Below are 23,220 nucleotides of genomic sequence, written 5' to 3'. Positions count from 1 at the left end.
TCCACAAGGTTAATCACCTCTTCTTGTAAAACATTCACTGAGGCAAGCTAAGCAGAAGAATAATTTCCAAACAGACCTACCATAAATATCTACAGCAGTCATTCCAGTTATTCCTACTGTGTTCCAGTCTATCTCCCTCTTCTTTTTCATCTTCCACTGAAACCGCAATTATACTTGAGTAACTGCTAACTTCCTTAGGGAAGCTGCACATTTGGAAGTGAAATAGTCTCAAAAATACACCACAGGATGATTTAATCTCTCCAGCCCAACATCTGTGGCTGGCAGAAGAGATTGCAGCCTTCCAAGCCTACACTTCACCTCTTCTTTGTATACAATTCTTCATACTGAACACTGGCTCAGAGATGCTGGGACTTCTTCCAGCAGAGGAACCTCCCATTTCAAAGCAGATTAGTATTAGCATTTTGTTTTGAAGATTGAACTGGAGTCAGATTTTAAAGATAATTTAGCTCAGTGTTTTTCAGCACCTGAATGCTTTCTCTTGCTCAAATCTGTACTACTATCAAGGGAGCTGGATAGGAGAACAAAAGCCCTTGGGAGCTTTCTGTCTGCAATTAGAGAGAATATAGCAGGAGATCACATTTCCCAATTAGATAAATTAAAACTAGTTAAGCATATACATATACCTGGTAAGGTTTCTATGGAAATGGAATAGCAAAACAACCCAAAAAATATATCAATTACATACTGTTTGATACATGAATACATATCATTCATAAAGGAACATTATTTGCATTAAACTTCGTCAAACAGAGTTAAAAATACACCTGGGAAAGTTCCAAAGCTTTCTTGTACACAAAGTGGTAATGCAGCAACCGAGTTTTTATAATGCCTGACTTGACTTTCCAAAAGGCCGTGTAAACATAGGTGCAGAACCAACGTGGTAATATTTCAGAGTAATTGCTACAATTTCAAGATGATTAAACAAACCCACATTTATTTAGGAACTTGTTCACAATGTCATGGTTTTAGCTACTGGAGTAGCTGCATTACAAGATAAACAAACATTTTTTTCCAAACTGCATTAACATGCAACAATGGGACATGCTAGTTAAGATGTACCATTCAACATCTTTACCCATTTCACCTTCCCTATGTCACAGAATTCATAATCACTAAAAAAAATTAGGTTGGAAAGGACCTCTGGAGATCTCTAGTCCAAACACTGACCAAAGTGTTATCTTTAAAGTCATATCCGGTTGCCCAGGACTAAAAGTCCACACAGATTTTGAGTATCTCCAAAGGCAGAAGTTCTACAACCCTCTCTAGGCACCTTTTTCACTGCTTACTCTCTTAACTATGAAAAATCTTTTTCTTATAGTCAAACTTTTCTTTGCTACAACTTGTGACTATTGCCTCTTGTCCTCTTGCTGTACATCTTGAAGAAAAATCTGGCTCCATGTCCTTTGTAACCTCCATACAGGCACTGAAAGATAACAAATAACTCCATCCTAGTCCTCTCTTCAAGTAGAACAGAACCAGCTTCCTCAGTCTCTTGTTACATGCTCACATGCTCATATTGGTGGCACTTTTCTGAACTGAACATTGCAGTTGTCAGTACTTCTCTTACTGAAAAGCCCAAAATCTGTCACACAACTCCAGATTTAACTTCAGAAGTGTTGAACAAATTGGAAGAATAACTTGCCTTGTGGTCTTGCTAATGTAACCAGCAGCTGTTAGCCTTTATCTCCACAAGGGCACAACAGACTTGAGGGTCCTGGTGGATTACAAGGGTGAGTCCCTAGCCTGTCTGGTTACATGGAACTAATTCTGTCTTGCATTTAGGACTCTGCATTTTGCTTTGTTGAATTTCATCAAGTTTCTGCCATCCCATTCCTATAGTCTGTTGATGCTCTCCAAAGGGCAGACCTTCTCTACACTGTATCAACTGTTGCCTTATAAATCATCCACAAACTTGCTGAAGCTACTTTCCACTGTATCACCAATGTCCACGTTGTTAGTGAAGACATAAACGGCATCTGCCCCAGTATAAACCCTTCAGAAATGCCCCTTTTGCCTATTTGCTAGTTTGACTCTGAACTGCTGACCACTATGGTGACCAAGGCAGTTGGGCCAGTACTTACATCCCTCAGCCAGTAGCCCACTATGCAATTTGTATCTCCCCAGTTTGTCTTCAGTAAAGTAACAGGGAACTGTGTCAAAAGTGTTACTGTAGTCAGAGCAAATGATAGCTACTTCTCTTTTGCATTTGAAATCCTCATCAGAAAACGAGGTGTCATAGCAGAACAGGACTTTCTAAAAAATATTTTAAACTATTTTCTTCCTATTTATATTAGAGTAACACAGTTCTTTAGGAAAAATATTCACCTAATTTGAAAATCAAAAGAAGGAATCCACAAATACTGGTACCTCATGTTAGTTACACTCAGTCTCTGCAAAGTGATTATAAATGTCAAAGAATGTTAAAAGAATATTCAAATTTGAAAGTCAAGCTCTCGGATCATCTGAATTTGGCTTTCACTGCACAACAGCCTTTCCATACTACATAATGGTAGCATGGTGTAATGGTGTATTTTTCAAATAAAGGAATGTCTTTTCAAATAAAGTAATGGTGTATTTTTCAAATAAAGGAATACTGACTTAGGAAGGAGGCCTGCCTGTAATCCTCTTCATTTGCTGCAAACATGGAGAGGCAGCAAAAACACTCAATAAGGGGCATGCAGAAAGAATGATTTTGTCACTACAGCAACCACACTATTACTCTGCAACACTGTTACAGAAGATCTCTATGGGATGCTAACTAAACCAAAATTCTAGAGCTACTTTCATTTAACAACAGGTTTATAAGAGTCTGACTTTAGGCCATAGTTCAGAATATGCAAAGCCTTTAATGCAGCAATAAAGTTCTTCACATGCCTTACTATCCTTGTGCAAGTAACTCTGCAGAATCTTATACAGTTTCCATGGCATATTCCAAATTATGAACATTTCTGGTGTTTTACCTCAATGTCCGTTAGTTGGCTCTCAGAAAAATTAAATTAAATAATAGCCATTATAATGGTGCTATGTTACATTCATTAATCTTTGGAAAGCAGACAGATGCTATAGTGATAAGCACCAATAAAAGACAGGAATTAATTATTCATTTCATTACCAGCAAAGAATTCAAGTCACATGCAATAAGTAAGGAACGGGAGACAAAAAGGAAAAGCCATGTCACTGTATTAGCAGTCTACAACCTGAACTCAATCTTTTCTGTGCAGAGAATGTGGCAGGTGCCATAGTGAGAAAAGATGGCATGTGATCATGTAATTAAGGACTAAATCATAATACATGCATGTAAGAAACAAATCAAAGCTCCACAGACAAACAACTTCCTCATTTTGCAATCTTGGGTGACAAGATCAAAGATCTAACAACACTGTTTTACCAGCAGCTTGTGACTGCAACATTTTAGGGTAGATTCTTAACCAAACTGAAAAAATTGCAAACCCATCATATTGCCTACAAGAGAACTGCAGAGGGGCTCTTTACAAGACTGTGTAGCGACAGGACAAGGGGGAACAGCTTGAAGCTGACAGAGGGTGGGTTCTGATCAGGTATTAGAAAGAAAGTCTTTACTGTGAGGATCGAGAGGCACTGGAACAGATTGCTCAGAGAAGCTGTGGATGCCCCATCTCTGAATGGATGAGGCTTTGAGCAACTTCATTCAAGGTCTAGTGGAAGGTGACCTAATCCATGGCAAGGAGGTTGGAACTAGATGATCTTCAAGGTCCCTTCCAAGCCTACGAAATCGGAAACTCTACATCTACTACACTAATTTTCACCAACTGATCTACTGAGAACATAATGTGGTATTCCATATACAGAGAAGGATTATTTAATCACTGAGTATTCTTTAATACTGTTGAGAAGAAGGGAAACAAAAAAAGACATGGTAATGAAATTAGTTTCTATTCTAGATTGTGATATGAACCCTGTTCTGTTGAGACTGTGAATTCCCCCATTTCCTTGTGCTCAAACTCATGTATCTGTCTATACTTGGTTCTTCTACTTATTCTACAGTATAACCTTCCAGAGCCACAATGCAGAACCTGAACACAAGACACCAGAATAAAAATTTTAGGAGATTTGACATATCAGGTTCTATTAAGTCTCTACTGAACATACACAAATTGATCTTTCCAATCTGGTCAAAATCACAGCAAGCTCTAATGGCACCAAAAAAACCAGTCACATCTTCCAAATAAAACCACACTTGCCATCAGTTTTCCAAGTCCTTAAACACAGGGGTGAGGCCCTAAAAGTGTTGGGAAAAAAAATCTATCTGAAGTAACTTTTTCAAACTGAGTAACTTAAAATGTGTAACTAAAGTTTAAAAATTGACCATAAAGATACATTATATGTAAGTGCTGAATACAAAGGACTGAAAACCAGCAAAATGGAAATAAGATTTCCCACATGCACTGCAGAACAGTTCCTTGCTTGTTTCTGCTGGTTATCTAGGAAAGAGGCTACTTAAGAATGGCATGACACCAGCAGGACAATTTCTAGAACATGCTCCTGCCTGCTCTATTTCCTGTGAGTTCCTCAGATGGAAGAAGAGAGATGCAAGCAACATTAACTGCTCTGAGCTTGGCTATTGTCTTTATCAAGGACAGCTTCAGTGGATTCTATATATTCCAGGGCATAGCGAAACCAAAGAACATAAATATTTTGTAAATAAAATGTAGACTTTTTTTCCCTTTAGTTTTTATTATTTTCTTACAAAGTCACAGCACAATAAATGTTTAGATGGGTTAGTTCCAATTTTATGCAAACACTTTTCAATTGACATCCTTCTTTATAAACAGACATGAAACTTATGCACACAACAGGAGATTTAAAACAATCACATAGTTATTTAACATCCTGAGATGAAGTCTGGTCAATTGGTTAGATAGTAAATGGAATTAATAGGATAATGTTCAGTTTCCTAATATGCTTAACACTTTCTGAATGTTCTTGGTGAAGTTTCTTAAAGAACAATCCCTACAAAGCAAATCTTCAGCGTAACAGTGGTATTTCTACTCAGCTGTTCTATGACTTAATTATTTTAAGCTAAACCAAAATCTCAAAACGCAATCTTTAATTTTTTTTCTCCCCACGTTTTTCTTGGTTTCTTCTCCCCAAAAAGGGGAAATCTCCAAATGCAGTAAACTTACCTTTCCACAATCCACTCTGGCCGAACTACTTTTTCTCCTTTCAATTCTTTTATTTTGGCATTTGGAAGATTGGTGGCAATAATGTGAGTTGTTTTTGATCTGGAATAGTACACATGGTATTGGCCTCCATGTAACATCATCAGCCGTCTTAATTCATCAGCTGAGGGATCTATAAAATTAAAACCAGAAATATTCCTGCTTAGTGTCAGTAAATGCAGTGGGAGAAATAACTTTAATTGATAAATATGATGACATGGTCAGAAAGAGTGCAAACCATTGTTTTACTCTAGAAAAAAACTTACAAATTCTTCAAAGAACAAATCAGAAAAACATTTGGCACAAAAAATGCAGAAAACTGTGGTTTTGAAAACACTAATTCAAAATGCAAACATTCTACTTGCTTTAGAGGAGCTTCCCATAATATGTATGGCAGAAGGCAGGAAAAAATATTCAAGCAGATGTAATGTTAAACTATATAAAAAAATGCTTTACACCAACATAATACAAAATTAGATTATCTTTTCACCAGAGTTCAGGAGAATAGTTTATACCCAGAAGCAACAGAAAATAATTAATATCAGAAGGGTTTAGCAACAGCACAAAATTCCTACTATGTAATTTCTGATGTACTGAAGCAGTTAACTCCTTCCTCACGAGGTTATTCTTGAGTTGTTACAGAAAACAAAGAATACCTTAAAAACCAACAATTTTTCCGATCTCAATCGTTTTAAAAACAGTACTTATTTTGCAAGCAGAGGTGGGGGAAAAAAAATAAAAATGTTAGCTTTGGAAAATGTTTGCAGTGGCATCACACAGACACCAAAATATTTGGGTCAACATAAACACAATGCTGGAATAGTGAATCTAGCACAAGATATTTTTTAAAAAAAGTTGAACAATACAAGAATGAGGAAAAATTTTTTTAAAGGATACAGCTACAATTCCTTTCTGTCAACTCGCAAATTATGTCTAACATTTAATTATTCCTCTAACTTTTAACTAAAAATAGCACACACTTTTCTCCTTTTCTACTCCAGCCTTTTGGACAACCATCTTCTAGAGCTCTTTTAAGGGACTAGCTGCTTGAAGAATACACAAATAGTGGATTTTCACTAAAGAAAATGCTGCATTAAACAACCAATCCAGATGTATTAATGGTTTAACATATCCACTTTAACCTTTTTCAATCCATTTGAGCCCTGTGCTTAAACCAGCACTAATCTATCCCATAGAAGCTCTATGCATCAGTTACATAATAATCACAACATTCCTGGCAGAGATCCCTGAATAAGGCTTCTGGGGAGTTTCCAAAAGGTTATTAAGCTGCTTTACAGAAAAAGGAAGAAGCATGAACATAAGCATGCTAGATTAAAAATCTTACTCCAGCTAACATGCACTATCAGTCCATCACAGATGGTCCCTACAATACATAAATGTCTTACCTCTTGTTCCTCCTTCCACTATCAGTAGGTTCTGTCTCACACATTGTCACTCTGAGCAAGAAAACTTCGACATAGTCTCCCAAATATAAATTTAAGGCATACAATCTAACCATCACTAATTTGAAATATTAAAATTTTAATAAGTGTAGGAGGATGGAGGAAATTAAAAGGCTTCATTTCAAATACCAAGATGACAGAAACATGGAAAGATCTACTCCTATTTCTACAAGTTATGCTATGTAAATGATACAGTAAAGCAATATTTATATTCAGAATGTAAATCAGATTTTTTAAAATTGAAAACCTTAATCATGAAAAACAACAGAATATACAAAACATACATAGAGTAATTGTCATGTATTTACTTAGCTGCAAATTCATGTGTTTTGCATTTACTTCCACTCAGGATGGTAAACATGAGAATGACACAGCACAGATCCTTAAAAAAAATAAAGGTTCACCTGTCAGGCCATTGACGTAGATGGCGACTCCGCTAAAGATACTTGATGAATTTCCATCCCTCTGTTGTTGTATGGCTGAATCCGACCGGAACTGATCCTCCAATTTCTTAACTTTTGCTGACATGTACCCACCCTAGTTTTTAAGTTAAAACAAAACACAACCCATGATGACAGTCCTATTTCCTAATGTTTACATACAGAAACTGGTCAATTAGAAGACTGGAAAGGTAAGGAACATTCCTCCAAAATGTATTTGGTTGACACACAAAAACCATTAATTTTTCAAATTAAAAATAGCAAATCCTCCACCATAAACTTACATCTACAAGATAACTGCATCTTTTTATCAACATGGCAGGATTTATTTCATACTCCTTAATCTTCTTCTTACAGGAAAAGATTCTATATATATAAAAGATTCTATAAATATAAAAACTCTTATAGAATAAAAAGAAAGAAGAAGAAAAAAGGTGATGATGCAAATTTGAGTGCTAAAGTGATGACTCATTGCCTAACAAAAGGATGTGGTTCCATATATTTTCAGTTCCTAAATATACACAGGACATTAGTATTCTAAACATTGATGTAAATTAGGTGCCTCAGTTATTTGTCCAACTGCAGAAAGTGGTGGAGACAACCATAAATAGTTTTCAAATTACTTAGTTTATTTTTTAAATGGTGATTTAAAACTAATCAAGGGTCTGCACTTATTAATAATGAAATTTAGTGATTATTGTGAACACAGACTTCAAAACCTGGTAATTAAAAATTTCTTTCAAACTTAATTATGTGTTTTCAAGTAAAGCAAAAGAGTTTCATTTATAGCGTCCTCTTAGCATGTAAAACAAAACTGTAACCCCTTTTTAACCACAGTGCCATCTACCTGTTTAAGAAACAGCCACTAGGTTTAGAACATACCCATATTCCCCAGCCATCGCCATCGGCAGCTCGTTTCCGCCATCCACCCCGCCTCATGCTGAAGCTTCTGCAGAGGAAGAACAATGCTTGATCAATTAAATGTTCATCAGTGGCATTTCAACAATGGCACTACAGGCCATTTACAGATTAGCACAAAGATTAATTTTTTTCAACAAACTTCACTGAAGCATTTGAGTTTCACAGCCAATGTAGAAATGCAAGATCTCATAAAAACCTGATTCCTCAGTTCTGTAGTAATGGATACTGTGGTTCCTGCAACATATCAAAAACCACACACACATCTTTTGCTTTATTCACCCTGAATATCAAAAACTCCTTACAATGTTCACTGTCCATTACAATTTATTAAATTCTTTCTGTTCCTCATACATCTATTAAACAAGGAATAATAAAAGGTTCTTAAATACAACTGCTAACATCCATGCAAAATATTGTCCAGGTCACGAACAATCTTTTTTTTCCTATTTGATACCATAGACATGGTGCACTGCAGGCAGCCTCCTGGTATTAGAGACTGGATTAATGGATTTACAATGGAGACACCAATGGATTTACAACTGATTATAAAACATCCAAGCATATGTTGCTGTAATGCAATACATCACATCAAAGCAAAAAACCAAAGGTGATCTTACGGTCAAAGAAAAGCCAGATGTTTAAGTGACCTAGTATGATCTATAGTTAGGTTTGTGATTTGATTCTTTGGGCCTGTTTATTTGCACTGCTTAATAAATAAATAAATAAATAAACAAACCCAACCAGCCAAATTGCAGTTCTCCTTTATGCAAAACACTTATCCCTGGACCACAAGCTGAACACAGCCGCATCCCCAGATGAGCTATTAGTTGGCTAGAACAGAACTCATGGATAGAAAAAGCAATGCTTGGACTGTGGCCAACTGTTCACTGCACCCAAGTGATTCATATTTACTATAGCTGCTGTAAAACTGATTTTAGACTATTGATTAATGATGTGGTAAGATCATGAGATCACTGCCTGCTATTACATCACTCACTTTTCAAACAAAATAGTTCTCTAAATAAAAAGACAAAATAGCCTTTTAGGTCTATCAGCTCTTAGAGGATCAGCACAACACTCTGAAACTACAAAAAGGTGACTGTCTTAAGTCTTCAATTTCATTAAATATTTAATTTATATTCCTTTATCCTCCCTAAAAACCTAAAATGCAACACTACAGTAAATACACAGAAGACAACTATTTTTATTTCCATCCTTGTTTTTGAGCCTCTGGACTATCCACAGCATTGTCCAGTAACAAGAACACAGAAGATTCACTCAGTCTCCAGCTTACCAGAAAGCACATATGGTTGTGGATGGAGATGACAACAACACATTCTGGTCATTTTCCTATCCAGGCCATCTACTGCACTGTTTTGGAGACTACCTCATTTATAGTATCAACATTCAATTTCTTATGAACCTAGCTGAACGTGAGTCCTAGCTTTTGTCTCTTAATTCCCCTTTGTCCTAGAGGACTAAGCAGGCATACTCTGATATCCAGTTAAACCACCCTGGATTGCAAAATATGACACAGCTGCAGCAGAAGTTTTCATAAGTACTATCATTTTCATTGACTACTGCAAATATGCCAAATTAGGCAACCACAGAATTATAGTCAAAGCAGGTAGCAGGTATTTTGAAAGCTAAGCATCTGTTTTATGTTTCAGGACTTCCAAAACCACAGAAAGATCATTATGAACTTGGTTCTGTGCTAACAGTTGCTTGTAACTTGACACACAACTGACATATACATTGTTTTATGTGCAATTATGAAGATCAATCACATATCAAGGAGATGAGCTCTGCACCAACATCCAAAACAAAGTAAGCCCTTCTCAAATTACTGTATTTCCCCCCTAGGTACCTGCATTTCTTACCCACAGACCTGTTTCCAAGACATCAGGTCTTCTGAAATTAATTTTCAGTGGTTTGGATTGCATCTAATAGATACCACAGAACTCTTAAGAAGCACTGAGGAAAAAGAGAGATGAGCTAGATGACCGCTTAAGATCCAAAATTCGATTTTTTTCCTGCAGAGGACAGTGTATAGTGAAAATGGCTTGATGACTTCTTCCATACGGAAAATTTGTATTTTTTCATCGGCTGAAGTGTATTTCACATCTATCACTTCTGGCTAAGAAATTCTTGGAAAAACAGAAAAGAGCAAGTTCATGAAAGAAGAAAACACATAAATGAAAATGTTATCTAGTTTTCTTAGATACTACAGATATCAGTGTATGAGCTCATAAGAGACATAAGAATCTTAACTAATGATTACTTTCTCTCTCTTAATCAAGGATGACAAAGTCATCCTTAATGTAGAAAAAAAGTTTTTAGAGTGAGAACAATCAATGACTGGAATGCAGGGACCTGGCAGAGTCCTCATCTCTGGAGATTTTCATGTTACATTTGGACAGGGCACCAGATAACCTCAACCAGGCTTCCCCACCCATGAAAGGTTGGAGTAGATACTTCTTTTAAGGTCGCTTCCAATCTGGGCTGCTCTACGATACTAAGAGTATTAAAGAAAAAGCCTCCTAAAATATAAACTTTTGCTCTGAAAAAAATGAAGACTGTACAAAATGCATACTCTAAATCACCACAACACCAACCACTGAGAAGACAGGATTTGACAGGTCTTAAATCTGACCCCTATACAACAACATCCTGCTTAAACTAAAATATCTAATGCCTGATAAACTGAAGAACTGCCTTCATAAGAGTAAGCTTTTCTGAAACCTTGAAACACATTTCATTTTTATTCAGGACACTGGAAGGTGAGGAAGAAAGATCTCAAATCCGAAAGTGAAGCCAATTAAAATCAGAATCACGGTTATGTGCCTAGTTTGATTAAAATTAGAAATCAAACAAAACTACTTAGGTCAAGGTGCTAAAAACATGATATATCAATTGCTCAGAAGTTGTCTTCCTAGAGCCTGCAAAACTAGAGAAACTAGGCTGTAATGCCTACTTAAAACATCTGAGAGTGACTTACCATTTCCTTAGCAGATGCAATTTTTGACTCAGTCCATGTAAATTCTGAACACCCAGGTTAGGAACATGGTACTTCAGTGATTACAAGATGTCTCTGGCTCAAGTCTTCCCTTCCAGGGTCACAGATTAATGCTAATATGAAAACCTGGGAGACTAGTTTCTCCCTTTATAGTTCCAGGAACTGAATGATGAATCAAGGTTTCTGGACTACAGAGAAACCTCTCTGCTACAGACTTCTCCTTACAGCGTGAATTTTTCCTTAAAAATGAAGTTAACCTCTTAGAGCTGCCTTGCTAAAACCTAAGGAACAAATGAGCAGGAGAAATACCTTGCCCAAGATATATTAAACCAGAGGAAAAGTTAAGCAAGATTTTAAAGATGCTCACTGGCTCATGAAATAAGAAATGTAAGGATGGTATGATGCTCCCCCTATAGGAATCATGATGAAGGGATAAGTAAGAAAAACACTTAGTAAAGAACACATGAGGGTGGGAAGTAGATGAGGGGTGGGTGGGTAGAAATCAAGACAGAGGACTTCAAACAGCCATCACAAACAAACCAATTTCAGAGTTCATCTTTCTTGTAGTTCTTTCTTAAAGTATCTAACTTGTTTCAGAACAGTTTTCTCCGTTTGCACAAATTCGTTAACATGGCTAAGGGACCAACCCAGACCAAAAACACCACAGGTCTTATGGGGAAAAATGGTTGGGAGCACAGATCTGTATTCTGCAATGACTCTGCAAGAAGTGAACATGGATCATCATGAGCTTTTTAATTCCGGTGCAGTACTAGTCCCTGCTTCTGTCATACATTTCAGCAATCTCTCTGCCAAGCATATATACAGTGCAGAGGTATTTTTGCTACCTCTTCAAGTAGCCAACTTGAATCTGGCAGAATATAAACTTTATGGCTCTGCCCTACAAGAAAACATATGAACTATTTCTAAAGACAAAATGAGGCTGCACTGTGACTCAACAAATAACCCTGCCAAAGCTGTGCCTAAATACATCAAACAAGTGATGTTCCATCCAGATAATCCAATTTTTGGTAACTGAAAGCTGTATGGAAGTATAACACACTATAACAGCAAGTCTGCATTTCTGACCAGAGCAGACATCCTGTCATTGTCCTCTAATGCAAAAGAACTTGATTTATTTAACATATTCACACGCCACAGGCCTATATAAAAGGTGTAACTTCAGCAGAAATATGGGTGTCTTGGGCCACTGCTAATAAGCATCAGAATCTTCTCCTTGAACTGTAGATTGAATTCATCCCAGCTCAGCAGGGCTTAGAAGCTTTTTCCATCAAGTGGGTATTTTGTGGCTTGAGTTTCATGCCTCTACATTCCACCTCCCACATCAAACTCACCACTCTGCTTGGCACTAGTCCTCAAGCTCTTAGAACAAAAAACCATCTTACATGTTTATACATTTCTAAACGCAAGAGTCCTACTCTTGGCTGAGTCTTCTGGAAGAGAGCTGCTGCTATAGGGTAGAAAACTATTTTTTATCACCTATTAAGAAGTCCAGAATCCAGCAAAAAGAATTTACACAAAAAATTCAAAACCTTTTTAAAAGATACTATATGCTTAAATGCCCGTGATTTCAGACAACTCAGGGTTAGCACTACTATTCTATAATAAAATTACTAATTAGAACATCACAAAGCAACTGAATTTTATTCTAGGTGAGAAAAGGTCTCAGGGTGAAGTTTCATAAGATGTTTGAGTCAACTTGCTGGCTGACTGCTACCAAAAGGGATGATTCTGCTCTGCAGCCTCTGCTGGCCTAAGAGGCTTTATCCCTTCTTCCCAAGGGATATGACCCCTCCATATGACCCCTACATTCACACCGGTGCTACATGCAGTTCAGCTCACTAAACCAACATAAAGTTGACATAATTTTATGGTTTAGCTTTCCCTAAGTTTAGCAAGATGAAGTGACTTACAAAAGCATCAGATAAAGCCAAAGCAGACAGGCAAAAAGAGAGGAATAGATGGGATCTTAGAATTATCTTAGCGATTTCTAGAGACCAACTTTTGGGTCATGACTATAACTAATGGCAATGTAGATACAGAGTTCTAATGAGCTGGCTACTGTTCACTAAGTAGTGCTGCTTATGCTTTTTCTCCTGCAATAAACCAGAGGGATAGGCTACCTTACCTTTTCCATAGAGTAAGGGCTTTAAAAAAAAGTTTCAATCAAGCAGCTCCACATCGTCCCCACAGGATAAGCACTAACTACAAGCACTTGCTGGGCCAACCAGCAAGTTCTGTTTTGCAGTTCACTCTTTGGTGATATTTTAAATCAAGAGAAATGAAATTAGATGAAGGACACTTGAACCAATAGCTATTCACAAAAACACCCAATACCACCTCCATGTCCTGTGATTAAAGAGTGTAAATGAGAAAGAACAAACTTCAAAATCTTGGGCAATTTAAATATTAGAAAACAGTAGGAGAAATTTATAAATACCATTTGTCTAAAATATGAGCATCCATGGCATTTGCTAAAAAGGCAAAATACCATACAACTCACATAAAACATGGAAAAACTTCCAAGTCCTGCAGAATCAACTCCTCAGGAGCAGATAGCTATTCTAAAATGATGTTCTGTGTACTTTCATTTGAGGTTGACAGCAAAGAAATGATACTCTGAGAACTTCCAGTTCAGTCCCCCGGGAAGAGAACTCTTTGCTAAACTAATCCAGCTAATCCACCTTCCAAAATGACTATTTTTGCAACTCAAAGTGGTCTCTATTTCATATCAGTTTTTCATGATCAGTACAATCATGAACTAAATACTTTACACACAAGTAACAACTAAGAAATATACATTGCTTTTGCTGGCTAAACATCACAATAATACAATAACTGTAATAACTTTTTACCAGAGCTGTACAAGACAAAAGTCTTTATATCTTGTTACAACTAACTTAGGAGTCTGGGACAGACAATTGTTTTACTTGTCACAACTTGAGGAAGCATGAGCATGAGGTCCAGAAACCAGGATCACTGTACAATCCACACCAGCTTTGAACAATCTGTTTTCAAGATATCATTTTTGCTTTCATACATGGCATTTGAGATGCTAATTCTTTGAAAAATAGGAAGGCAGATTTAACTTGAAACCAACTGTCAATTTCCCTCTAGGAATAACACTCAGTAACATCAACAGTTCGTTTATAGCTTGTCACAAGTAGTGGTTTAACCTGTTTTTTTCTTCTGCTTACAGAAGACTGGCCTTCAGTTTCAACATTTCTGCATTTTTTGGTTAAGTCATGACCTCCCCAGCCCCTTCAAAGTTCTCTAGTGATGAATAGCTTTTCTTCACGAATGTTCATTGCTGTATGTAACCAGGTAGCTCAATTCACTTTTTAGTTCAAGCATCACTTTCACACAAGGGTTCTTAGTGCCACAAAACAATGATAAGATTCAACAAACTTCATCAACTGGCTTCATCAGTTCTTTTCTGTGCTTAAATTCTTCTGGGGCTTCAACCCCAAGAGGACTTGGCATATTCATAATCTTTATGCCAGCTTCTAAGTCCCTAGAATCCAGAATAAAAACCATTAAGTAAAATCAGAACAAGAAACATAGTTTGTGAAACTGGGACTCTAAATACCAACACAATGAAGGGACTGCAAATCACCAAAAGGAAATGTTCTCTTGGACTTGAGTATCCAAAACAATAAACAATAAACAAGATGAGCTTATGAGCCGCATAGTCTTCCTCCAATCCCCTCTGTTTAGCTACCTATAATATTAGAGAAGGGAGAATGATGTCTCTTTTTTCTTTGAAAATGAAGACTGGGATGTTAGTTTTCTACCTAATAATCAACAGAACTTGTTTAGAAGGTTTTTGGTTTGTGCACTCAGTATGGCAATCCAGTCCCACAACTCCTGTCTTCTCCAAGCAGTCTATGCTAATGCATAGGCCAAGAAGTCAGTAGGTAGCATAAGTAAACCCACAATCACTACTCCCAATAATTAGAAGAGTTGCTATTGCTGAATGATTAAGGACTTCCTAAGACTTTCCAGGCACAACTGAAACATCCTTGTAAAGCTAAAGAAAAACTTAAGGCAGAAAAAGTGGGTAAGTGGAGGTATAATTATTCAAAAATAACTGCAAAATTTTCATGAGGTGATCAAAGCAAGGAATCTGTGGATGCTCTGAATTTATTAACATCAAATTCAGAGGAACTGTGCTTGTGAAAACCTGATATATATAAGTACTTTAAGCTTCCCCAGACTTCAGCCCAGGAGATGGGTGAAATCCTTCAGAAGAGACTACATCTTTTTGACTGAATTTAGGTATTTGACTACACATGTGTGTATGGGTATCTGTATGGATGTGCACACACAACAAACTGATCTTTGTTGCTGACCAATGTGAGTTGTGAGGGCTGGCTAGCCAGACTGACCACTCTGGCAGTAGTGCATGGCACAGAAACAAACCCCCACTCTGGGCCAGCACTGTAACCAGCGTAAAGAGAGGGTACACGTGGTTTAACACGGCCAAGCTCAAGGTGCTGCACGTGGGGAGGGGCAACCCCTGGAATCAATACAGGCTCTGGAATGAGCAGATGGAGACCAGCCCTGAAGGACTTGGGGGTGCTGGTGGCTGAGAGGCTGGATATGAGCCAGAAAGCCAATCATACCCTGGGCTGTATCCAAAGCAGTGTGGGCAGCAGGGTGAGGGAGACCCTTGCCCCTACTCTGCTCTGGCGAGACCCCACCAGGGTGCAGTGTCCAGCTCTGGGATCCCAGCACAGGAAGGACATGGACCTATTGGAACAAGTCCAGATAAGAGGCACCAAGATGATCAGAGGGATGAAGCACCTCTGCTATGAGGAGAAGATGAGAGAATTGGGATTATTCAGCCTGGAGAAGAAGAGAAGTGATGTAATTGTGGCCTACCAGTATGTGAAGGGAGAATACAAGAAAGAGGGAGAGAGACTATTACAAGAACATGTAGGGACAGAAGAAGAGGGAATGGCTTCAAACTGAGAGTTTGAAATCACATATTAGGAAGAATTTCTCTCCTGTAAGGGTGGTCAGGCACTGGGACAAGTTGCCCACAGAAGCTGTGGATGCCCCATCCCTGGAAGTCTTCAAGACCAGGCTGGATGGAGCTCTAAGCAACCTGGCCTAGTGGAAGGTGTCCCTGCATATGACAGGGAGCTGGAACCTCTAAAGTTCTTTGCAACCCTGACTATTCCATGATGATGGTGGGGTTTTTTTAGGAGACATGCCCAAGGCAGTTGTGCTTTATGGTCAATGCAATGTTATCACTGAGCAAGTGTTGATCCTGCCAGGCTTTTCAGGGAAAACGAGAAAGAAGGCATCTACTTTGCAAATGGTAGATGATGTCAGATACTAAGGAGGACTCTTTACTCATGTACGGGCAGCAAAACTCTAAGAACTCAACACCTTCACCAGCAAAAGCACTGATAACTACAGATCCAGTATTGAAATAGGTAGATTTTCTGTTCATAGCAGTGTTTGAATGACATTACTTAATTTCAACTGACATTGCATAGTCAAGTTCCCAAATGCTTTTCTGACATTGCCTTTGAAACTCTCAAAGCTACAAAATCTTTTTGAAGTAAAATCTTCACAACATAAGGCTTCTATACTTAGCCTTGAAGCTTCAAGTTTCTACTCAAGTTTTCTACATCTTTCTTTAGTCCACAGATATTACTTTTTTTCATCAACTCAGACCAACAAGACTAGGAAGAATGAAACTAGCAAGTGGAGAGATCAAAAGAAATGGAAATATTTTTAATCTATAGCCTAGTTTATTGGAAGATTATCTGACATTGGATACCAAGGATGCTAAAAGTCCAGATCTGTTTAATAGATAAATGGAATAAAAACATATTCTATTTTTTTAAGGTAACAAACTACAGAAGCTCAGAACACAAAGGGAAAGTATTTCAGTGTGTTTGCTTATTGTTAACAAAACAAACTTCTGATCTGACCCAACATATTATCAAGTTTCCTCCTAGATTCGGAGAAAAATAAGAAAAGCACCATGCTTTTGTATTTTCCAGGAAAAATGCAGGGAAAAAACCAAAAATGCTCTAATTCTCCAAGATCCTTTAATTTCAACCAAATCTGAATTGTGTTCTTGGCCTGTACTGGTTCTAAGTTGGTATTTTAAGCACCTCTGACATAAAATCAGCAATGTTACACTGCTGCTTAGTTGAGACAGATCAATACAAAACGGCTACAGAGCAAAAATGGCCTATCCCAAGCAAATGCTACAATTTTAAAACTTGGGTTAAAAATCAATATAGAAGTTACAGGAAGGGGCAACGCTTAAAACTTCAAATCAGCCAGAAATTACAGTAAGAAGTCATTACAACCTTACCTCTCCCCTACTACTTAAGAGGTTTATTAAGAGGATTCTTGGAACTGCTTACCAAATAATGCAATTAGAGAATGAAAATCAAGGAATTATGACTGAAAAGGCAGTATTAGAGCTGAGTGCTCTAATGTTTCCTGAAAACAAGCAGGTCCAGAAATCAGGAACAGTATCCTTTCAATATAAATTATTTTAGTTCTTTACTTCAACTGGGAGTTGTATTCAATTTCACAGAATGGTAAAATACCCTGCTTGGGAAGCTGCACTAATCATTTACCTTACATGCCATGGGGTCAGGGGCTTTCCTGTTTGTAAAAATTAATAGCAGTTCCATTACTTCTTTTAAAAAGCAACAGCTCCTAGGTTTCCAAAATGACCTCAGTAGAGCACAACCATTCGTACACGATGCTAACTCATCATGCCCTGAACAAACACCTGATGTGAGCCAACTCAAAGAGGTGAAGTCATGAACATGGTGGACAGAACTTTATTTCACTTTGGATATTCACTGACAACTAGAACCTGACAAAACATATTATCAACAGTCCCCAGGATTCTGCCAAAATACACCACATACCTCACCTTACCAGAAGATTGTCAGTCTCTGTGTTAATATGGAAAAACCTTAGAGTAGTTCTTGACCCTGCTCTGCACAGCTTCTGCACTGCTTTCTTGCTTTGGCATTCAAACCAAACCACCTGCATTTGCAAGAGTGACTCTGCAAGGTACCTGAGCAGTGTCTTCTCCTAAGAGAAACCAGGGTTATTTCTCTTTTCCAGGGTTATTTACTTTCATAAATCAAGACACTGAAGAGATGTGCATTGAGGCACATCTCTTGAGGCAAACCAAATAAGGAGGTTACAACCAAGAATTCCATTACACTGGGACTTGGGTAAAGTATTTATATATAGCTGGGAATGGAAAAGCAAAACCAACAGAAGAGTTAACCACAGCATGGGTAAGCTTTACTTCTGCAAGTAACTGAATTTCAAGTCACCAGTTTCAGCACTACCAAATAGGCAGGATACCAGCTGGGAAACCTGAAACTTTGAGATAGGAAAGGAGCTGCTTTAGCCAAGAGCTAACACTGAAATTCAGGGCCCACAGTCTGCCTAGGCATTTAAAGCGAGGAATATGGAATATACAATCCTTGCTATGGGTATACCAAACTAAAAGTATCTCCTAGGGGAATTTCATGGTCACGGATTCCTTAGCTACAATAGCAGCAGTCCTTAAGTCAATTTTGAAATAAAAGCCACAGGAATGGAAGTTATCATTCCAGCCCAGAATTCAGGGCTGCTCTGCACACTCACCTCTCTTCTGCTGAACACTGAGAAAGAAGCCTTTCCTAATTCTGCCTTCTATCTTAAGAGCACCAGATATTCCACATGAAATACAGAGTGAGGGGATCACAGACACAGCAGGCCCTCTTCCCTAAAAACATTTGTGTGTCCAATTAAATGCTGTCTGGTTTCCCCAACAGAGTAAGAAGCTACTCTCGGGGCAGAGCACTACAAATACCTATCTGTTAGACAAAAACACTTCCACAAGTATACTGTATGACACATGTCTAAGAATTCCTCAATTTTTAAAGGTTTGCTCTCTTACTTCCAACTTTTTTTTGTAACTCCATGGCCACTCTCATTTCTACTTGTTTCCAATTTTTTCCTCACTTTGCTATGCATAGGTAAACATGTGGCACTATCACCAAATTAATCTACACTGTATTCTTGATGAAGGGTTTTAACATTTGGATATTTAGCTCCCTTGTTATATATAAACCAGGCAAACCTCCTAAGAGCTGACAGTGATCTCAGTGATAATAATATACCCCTTTAATTAAAAGAGAAAAATGTTGAATTAAAAAAAAAACATTTTCTATTAAATAAACAATAGCTAACAAATTAAATAAGGAGAGCACATGGCAGGGTCAGGCAAGTTATTTTTTTCCTGCTTGTCCTGGGTTATTAAAAAAAAGTCTGTGTAATCACATGAATTTTTTTCTACCTACTCAAAACCATATTTAATTCTTACTTTTTTTAAAAATCTCTCTAGTAAATGAAAGGGATGGTAGAAAGATTGAAAATTTGTCATAAAAATTTTTTCAAGAAGTCATGTGGGTCAAGGGATCAGAAACAACTAATGAAAATTGGCACTCTGTTACAACACACTATCACTGCGCCAGAACAGGCTGTACCAGAGTGTGTGTACTATTCAGAAAGATGAACTGGTCCTAGGTTTGAAGGGCTCATTACTAAATAATGTACTGAAAAAAACACATATTGTTTTGTACAACCACTTTACAATTGAGGCTTGAAATATACTAATGAATTTTTCCTATTAGCACTTTGCTTTTAAAAAAAATCCTTCTTCAAGTAGTTAAACATGAGTGAGTCACAAGGTAGGTGTCTGCACTGTGCCTCTACTAACACTGTCCTACCAGTGACCTCCAGTGTGACAGCTTGGGATTATTTACTAACAGGGATTTGGTACATTATCCAGCAGAAGAAATGGACTGAATGAAAGACCAATATGGTGGGAATGGGTAATAACTACATGCTTGAGGCAAGATGGCAAGGAATTTGTCAGAGATTTTGATTTCTGTCTGATCTTGGATTTCACCTGTGTTAAATGTCTTAAACCTTAGTAAAACAGTACTATTCTGGAAACAAATTTTAGCTGTAACTTCTTGCAACTAATGGTTATTAAGTAACTGTTCAAACCAGTTCTATTTGAGCAACAATTGCATCTAAATGAATAAAGAATTCAGAGTATAAAACTAAAGTCCCCTGGTTCTGCCTCTTTGGATTATCGTGTCAAATGTGAGGTAGGACCTGGATTTTAGATCAAGATGCACAAAAAACATCAACTCATCTTTTCATTAAGACAGTTATTAACACAAGCAGAGGACTCACAGCCCTGTCATTCTGAAGACTGTGATCTTAATTTTAAAGCATCAGAAATAATGGAATATTACAGCAAAAAACACACAGACTTTCTACCCAGAAAACCCAAACGTGCTGGTGATACTATGTTCCTCTTCCTTCTTAAGGTTAACATGCCATTACAGCCCATTTCCCATCAGGGCTTTTAGCTCAGTATCACAGGTCAAGACAATGGTAACTGTAGAGCAAAAAGCATCAAAATCAGACGGGGAAGGGTTCAAGATGTGAACACATCTGTCCCTCGGTGTTGGTAAGCACAGGCTTACTCATCAAGCACAGGTCCTCCCTCCTCCCTTCAGCACACCAGTTATAGCCAGCACTATTGCTCAGCAAATGCAACTTGTGGCAAACACTACGGGAAACCGCAGACAAGATACGCGCTGCTACAGCGCGGGTAGCGTTCCAGAGGGCACGGCCGCGCCAGGGCTCGGGCTTCCCCTCTCCTCCCCCTGCAGCCCATTTCCCTGCAGTGACCCCTCCGCGCTGGCACAACGCTGTGGCACAGCCTCGCTCTCCCCGGCTCTGCCTGCGGGACCCGTGTTGTGTCTGCAGCGCAGGCCTCATGTGACAGACACAGACGCACAGACAAGACAGACAGACAGACAGACGCACAGGTGCGGGGAGGGGCGGGTGACCCGGACACGCGCACACCTGGCGCGCCCCCGCGGCGCCTCGCGGGCGCGCACGGGCTCTGTCCCCGTGTCCCCCTCCGCCCTCCCGCGCGGGCAGCCCAGGCCCCCGCGCGCCGGTTACATAACGCCGCGCGCCGTTCCCCTCTCCCTTCCCTTCCCCCCGCTCCCGCGCCGGGAACAGAACGGGGAAGGCCCAGGCCGCGGGCCCAGGGAGGGGCGGGAGGCAGGGCAGCGGCTGCGGGCCCCGCGTCTGCCTCTCACTCCCCTCCCTTCCTGCCTGCCTTCCTTCTCCCCATCCCCGAGCCACCCCGCGCACGTCCCTCCCGCCATGGGTCCGCCGCGCCGTGGGGGGGAAAAGGCGCCCGCTCCGCCACCGCTCACCTTCTGCCGCGTCCCAGACACACATTCCCGGGAGCGCCGTCGCTGCCTCCTGCCCTGCCGGGCCGTGCGTGTGCGTGTGTGTGTGCGTGTTGTGTGTCTGTGGGGCTTCACATCGCGGCTCCCCCTCCGGCACGGACGGACGAACGGAGGGACGCACGCAACCGCCGCCTCCTGCCCGCCTTCTTCCTCCTCCTCCTCCCCAGCGCCGGCCGCTCTCTCTCTCTCTCCCTCCCTTCCTCCCTCCCTCCTTCTCTCTTCCCGCACCTCGCTCGGTGTCCCCGGCACGGCCCCACCCCCACTCCTTCCCTTCCCTTCCCTTCCCGCGAGCGCGTCACGGGAGAGTCTCGCGCCACCAACCCGCCGCCGCCGCGCGGTCAACAAACGGCGCGCGCCGGCCCGGGCAGGGCCCCTGGGCCTCGGCGCCCCCTAGCGGCCCGCCCGCAGGGAGACAGGCGCCCGCCGGCGGCACGTGACGGCGGGGAGGGGCGGGGCGGGGCGCGGCGCGAGACCTCGCGCGCCTCCCCAGGCGCGCGCGCGGGCGGGCTGAGGCGGGCGCGGGGCGGCGGCGCCCCCTGGCGGCCCTACGGGCGCACCGCAAGCAGGGCGGGCGGGGACTCGGTACCGGGACGCAGCGGAGGCCGCACCGGGGAGTGCCGTGCCCAGCCCCGGGAATTGCCGTGCTCAGCACGGCCCGGATCTGCCGCCCCCGGGGACCGCCCTGCAGCCAGGACGCGGGTGCGGAAGGCCCGAGTGGGGTTGTGGCGGTGCTTGCCCCCTTCCCTGACCGGACTGGGGCCTCCTGGATGAACTGGAGCTGAGCCAGGTTCGGGCCTCGCCACCCTCGCTGTAGAAGGGATTTTTTCCCACAGGAGAAGGGCCTGCTTGTTCCACTCGATAAATAACACCCACTGACTACTTCCCATGTGATTCTGCATTTTTAATTGCAGAAGCACAGGATCTTTTAGATTGGCAAAGACTTCCAAGATTGTCAAGTCCAATCTTTAGCCAGTTACCACCTTGTCGACTAAACCATAGCACTGTGCTACATCCAGATATTTCTTGAACACCTCCAGGGACGGTGACTCCACCATCTCCCTGGGTAGCCCATTCCAATATTTAACAACTCTTGCCATTAATAAATTCCCCCTGATGTCCAACCCAGACCTGACTTGGCACAGCTTGTCCTGTCACTAGTTGCTTGGGAGAAGAGAGTGAAGCCCCACGTGGTTAAAACCTCCTTTCAGTACACTGGGGATACTGTGAAGTGTATCCATGTGGAGGCTGAGAAGAATGGAAGGCCAATTCTGGGGTTAAACATAGGGTATGTGGAGATTCTTCTATAGGAAAGCAGGTGTAATGGAGGTATGGGAATGTAGGGGAAATAAGAGAGAAACACCAATCTTATTAATTGGGCTACTTTATGCAATTTACATAAAAATTACTATTGACTTCTTCTGATTCTGGTATATGGAATTTGTTATATAAATAGCAAATAGCCCCAGTCCTACAGTTGTGTCCACACAAACAGATCAGCTAGGAGTTCCCACTGATGCTAGGCAAAACTCCAATTTGGTTATAACCACACCAGTCAGATGGACTCAGACCCAGATGGATTTAGTTCTAGGGATGAAGCTGTCACTGTAAGACAAGAGCTTATGGGGAACCTTCTTTTCTCCATCTGCATAGCCACAGTTGTCCTGTTCTGTGAAAAATGTTACAATTTCAAATATTTTTTTCTCTACTTTGCGTGGTAACATCAAAAACTTAATGAATGTCCAGCCTTTCACCCATATGTAGTTACACACTGCTCAAGATATCCATGCAGGATAAGGAAAACTTGAGTTCAGGTTT

The 23,220-nt window shown here is 40.3% G+C and overlaps 1 protein-coding gene across 3 annotated transcripts in view; it reads right to left on the bottom strand.

Moving 5' to 3' along the window:
• The window catches only part of REV1 (REV1 DNA directed polymerase), a 54,656-nt gene extending 33,059 nt beyond the window's left edge, over positions 1-21,597 (bottom strand). For 2 of the 3 annotated variants that reach the window (XM_030959271.1, XM_030959292.1), the window contains exons 1-4: positions 21,370-21,597; positions 8,005-8,071; positions 7,087-7,219; positions 5,184-5,352 (exon numbers count right to left, since the gene is read on the bottom strand). In XM_030959271.1, the coding sequence (XP_030815131.1) occupies positions 5,184-5,352; positions 7,087-7,219; positions 8,005-8,061 (359 nt within the window). In that variant the 5' untranslated portion in view covers positions 8,062-8,071; positions 21,370-21,597. The remainder of the gene's footprint in view (positions 1-5,183; positions 5,353-7,086; positions 7,220-8,004; positions 8,072-21,369) is intronic. The other variant, XM_030959282.1, reaches the window with a different exon arrangement.
• Between the last annotated feature and the right edge of the window lie 1,623 nt (positions 21,598-23,220).

Source organism: Camarhynchus parvulus, chromosome 1 (assembly GCF_901933205.1).
Source record: "Camarhynchus parvulus chromosome 1, STF_HiC, whole genome shotgun sequence".
In the NCBI taxonomy this organism is placed as follows: Eukaryota; Metazoa; Chordata; class Aves; order Passeriformes; family Thraupidae; genus Camarhynchus; species Camarhynchus parvulus.
This window is presented reverse-complemented; position numbering and strand designations above follow the sequence as displayed.